Below are 3444 nucleotides of genomic sequence, written 5' to 3' on the forward strand. Positions count from 1 at the left end.
CCCTTTCTCCTCTCCTCTCTCCCTTTCTCCTCTTCTCTGTCCCTTTCTTCTCTCTCTCTTCCTTTCTCCTCTCCTCTCTCAACTCCTCCTCTCCCTCCTCCTCTCCTCTTTCAGCTCCTCCTCTCCTCTCCTCACCCGTCATTTCAAAACGTCTTTCTGACATCACAGCGAAGGACAATCAGTGTGACTGTCATCTTCCTGTGTGATTAAGCTTAGTGACAGGCAGAAAACCCCCTCTTTTATAGACTGAACATGACTCTCTTTGACGGCATCTCCCTTTGACGTGTGTCACACAACACTGTCTGTCTGCATCTGATGATTGTGTGTGGGTGTGTTTGGTGATYCTGTGTGTGAGTGACTGTTGGTATATGTGTTTATTTGTGCGTGGGGTCAGTCTGTTGGCCGGATTCAAGCTAATCTCTGCTTTTGCAACGAAGTAGTGTGTGTGTGCCGTTATCAATTCATGTCTATTATTATCAGAGTGAGTGTGTTTTTGTGTCTGCAACGTTTTCATTGTGTGTGTGTGTGTGCGTGGTCTGGGCCAACTTTGTGTTGGAGACAGGCTTTCGGCCCTCCTGCGTCAGAGGGTCTTTCTCTGTGGGCCCCTGAGCAAACACATTAAGAAGAATCTTATCACTGCTTATACAGCGACGAGCTGACACACACACACACACACACACTCGCAAACACACACAATGGCGAGCCTGATGCCAAACACGCCAAATGTCATCACGCCGCTAAGAAGGAGCGGGCGGGATCACAAGAAATTAGCAGTCCCCTTATTGGGCAACCGCGAGGTGTTGGTTTGGCCCGTCATGAAGGACCCGTTGGGTTTATAAAGAGAGGATGGGGCAGGTCTACGTTAGAAGCGACAAGAGCGAAATTCGCACACGCACCTCTGCACACACACACTCTCGACAAGCCTTCTTCACAGAGGCGCATCGGTGCTGAACGACAAGTGTGTGTACGACAAACGAGTTAGMGAKTTCAGAGACAGAAATTAAGAAACAGACTTTGGACAAGAAGACTAACYGACACCCAAARYATTGGCTGAACACTGACCCCCAGGAGACATACAGGTTCTCTCAACGTGCAGCTAAAGAAGACGAGGAGACGACAGAYCTAACTCAGRTCTTTGAGACTAAAACGAGACCTTGTTGGTACCCYAAGACCTGAGCTTTAGAACCAGACCGGTACTTGTGGTTGAAGCCCAGAAGCTGTGGTCAGAATTGGTTCAGAAACGGTCAGAAGTTCCGGTAAGAAGGTGCAGTCATGCAGAAAGTATCTGTGGTCCTGTTGGTGGGAGTCCTGARGGTGCTGGTGACTCTGTGGGCTGGAGTGGACACAGCCCCCACCCTGCTGACTGACAGAGGTAAGGAGAGAGGTAAGGAGAGAGGGATGGAGGMATGGGATGGAGATTTAAGGGATTGAGGGAGGATAGAAGATGGGTGAGAGTTGAGGTATAAAGGGAACATGAAGGGAAATTATGATGGAGAGAAAGAATGGAAAGGAACGGAGAGAGTAGGAAGGAATGCTGAGATTGAGTGGCTGAAGGGAGAGTGAAGGGATGGAGAAGGTGAAGGAAGAGAAGGATGGAGAGATCACAGTTAAGGATGAAGATGGCTGAATTAAAGTATTCAGGGAGTATAGATTAAGAATTTGTTGCTCACACTCCTCTCTTCCTAGAATACTTTCCTCACCCACACAATGCTGAATTATCCTTTGGGTTTGTCCTATGTACACACACACAAACAAATGCAAGCAAGCATACACACACACACACTCAAAGCKGCTCGTGTCCACTCTCCACTTCGACACTAGCTGACATTGGTACTGGGGGATTCCATGGCGTCGCTATGGGACCGCTGTGACGTTCAGAGGGTCTTTCGGTGGCCACACAACAATATGGCTCAGTTGACACAGTGACCCTCTGAAGACCGTGAACAGACAGAAAGCTGAGAAAGGCTGGGAATTTTGTCGACATCACACAACAGACTGTCTCTGAGKTGAGACTTGGTCTGTCTCTGAGCTGCTGGGGTTTGGTGGAATCAATCAATCACATTTTATTTGTAGGACACTTTCTACGAATAGCAACTCTGGCCTGAACCACCATGGAGCACACAGAGGAGAAAGGTCAATGTGTCATCATCCTGAATCATTATGAGAGGCATTATAGAATGAGGATGGCATTCTGCCAGGTGTTGAATATGACTCTGAGACCACAGAATGTTCATGTATGTCTGTAATGTCGTCTTRCAGGTGACATAAAGCTAACAGGTCCAGCTACCGGCGACTCAATTGTGCAAGAGAGAACGGAACCGTCAACGGTCAACGCTTCTAAACTGCTGAAGACCATACTGATGACCAGCATCCCTGTTGGTCGAGAAAAGACATCCACACCCACCAGCAGRCTGGATAGACGATTGAAGATGGATCCGGTGARGAGCAGTCCAGATAGACGAGCCCAGATCCTGAAGATGCTGTCAGCGCTGGAGGAACTCAGCAGGACGATCAACAGCACTCTGAGCACACGGATGACCATGATGCCCAGAGGGTCAGCAAACGGCAGAAATTCAGGAAAGAAGAAGAAAGTGGTAAATCAATYCTGTTCGTGTTTATGATATTCCTACCTGTCTTTGGATATAATAGTTACTTTCACACCAGGATGTGTTTTAGAAAGTAATAAATCAATGGGAGTGATAGGGGCAACAGTGCAATTTTTCTAAATTCTACGGCCAAATCAACTCAATATTTTGTTTAATGTTACTTTAAATGTGATTTGGCCATATTTTTTTTTACATTGCACTTTTGCCCCTGTCACCTCCATTGATTGCTAGCTAGCGATTGGCTAAAGTTACCTGATGTTTGTAGTGGCTGTTTAAAGATAACGTAACCATGGAATACAGTTTGTCTTTGCCCGTAGACTACTTTCACGGTGCGGAACCATCTTACATTAAGTTGTGAACCTGAACTTTTCCTTTATAAAATGTTACATTTTGATACATCATTTGAAAGGATCCTCCTGCCTGCTTGGAACTAAAGTGTGACTTCTTCTATTCCTGTACTGAAGGTAGCGGATAGAGTGAAAACCACCACAGTGCCTCCTGTGGATGTTGGAGGTAGCGTCACTGCATCCCGGCCTAGCACTGACAGCATAGACAGCCTGAGTGGCCGAAACTTCAAGAAGTCCCTCCCACAGCAACCCAAGAAGCCCAGCAACAAGAGAGGTGACAGCAAGGGGTCTAAAGTCAATTAGGAAGTCTTTGTCACTGGTTTCCTGTGTTGTCATGTTTGCTAATATTTGAAGATAATGCTCAACTTCCTAATCTCGTTCACTTTCTCTCCAACAGTGTGTTTCTGGAAGTACTGCTCCCAAAACTGATCCTCCACAGACCCTGACAAACACCCCTATAAACATCCATGGTACCCTCCAAACCAACATTC

The 3444-nt window shown here is 46.8% G+C and overlaps 1 protein-coding gene across 4 annotated transcripts in view; it reads left to right on the forward strand.

Annotated features, from left to right (window-relative positions):
- The first annotated feature begins 856 nt into the window (after positions 1-856).
- Positions 857-3444, forward strand: part of urp2 (urotensin II-related peptide) — a 9212-nt gene continuing 6624 nt past the window's right edge. Inside the window, exons 1-4 of one of the 4 annotated variants that reach the window (XM_024141506.2) lie at positions 857-1384; positions 2260-2594; positions 3071-3227; positions 3351-3438. In XM_024141506.2, coding sequence (XP_023997274.1) covers positions 1273-1384; positions 2260-2594; positions 3071-3227; positions 3351-3382 — 636 coding nt within the window. In that variant the 5' untranslated portion in view covers positions 857-1272 and the 3' untranslated portion in view covers positions 3383-3438. Of the gene's footprint in view, positions 1385-2259; positions 2595-3070; positions 3228-3350; positions 3439-3444 lie in introns of those variants that run through there. The other 3 variants (XM_070440468.1, XM_024141505.1, XM_024141507.1) reach the window with 3 other exon arrangements.

This window comes from Salvelinus sp. IW2-2015, unplaced genomic scaffold (genome assembly GCF_002910315.2).
Source record: "Salvelinus sp. IW2-2015 unplaced genomic scaffold, ASM291031v2 Un_scaffold2575, whole genome shotgun sequence".
NCBI lineage: Eukaryota > Metazoa > Chordata > Actinopteri > Salmoniformes > Salmonidae > Salvelinus > Salvelinus sp. IW2-2015.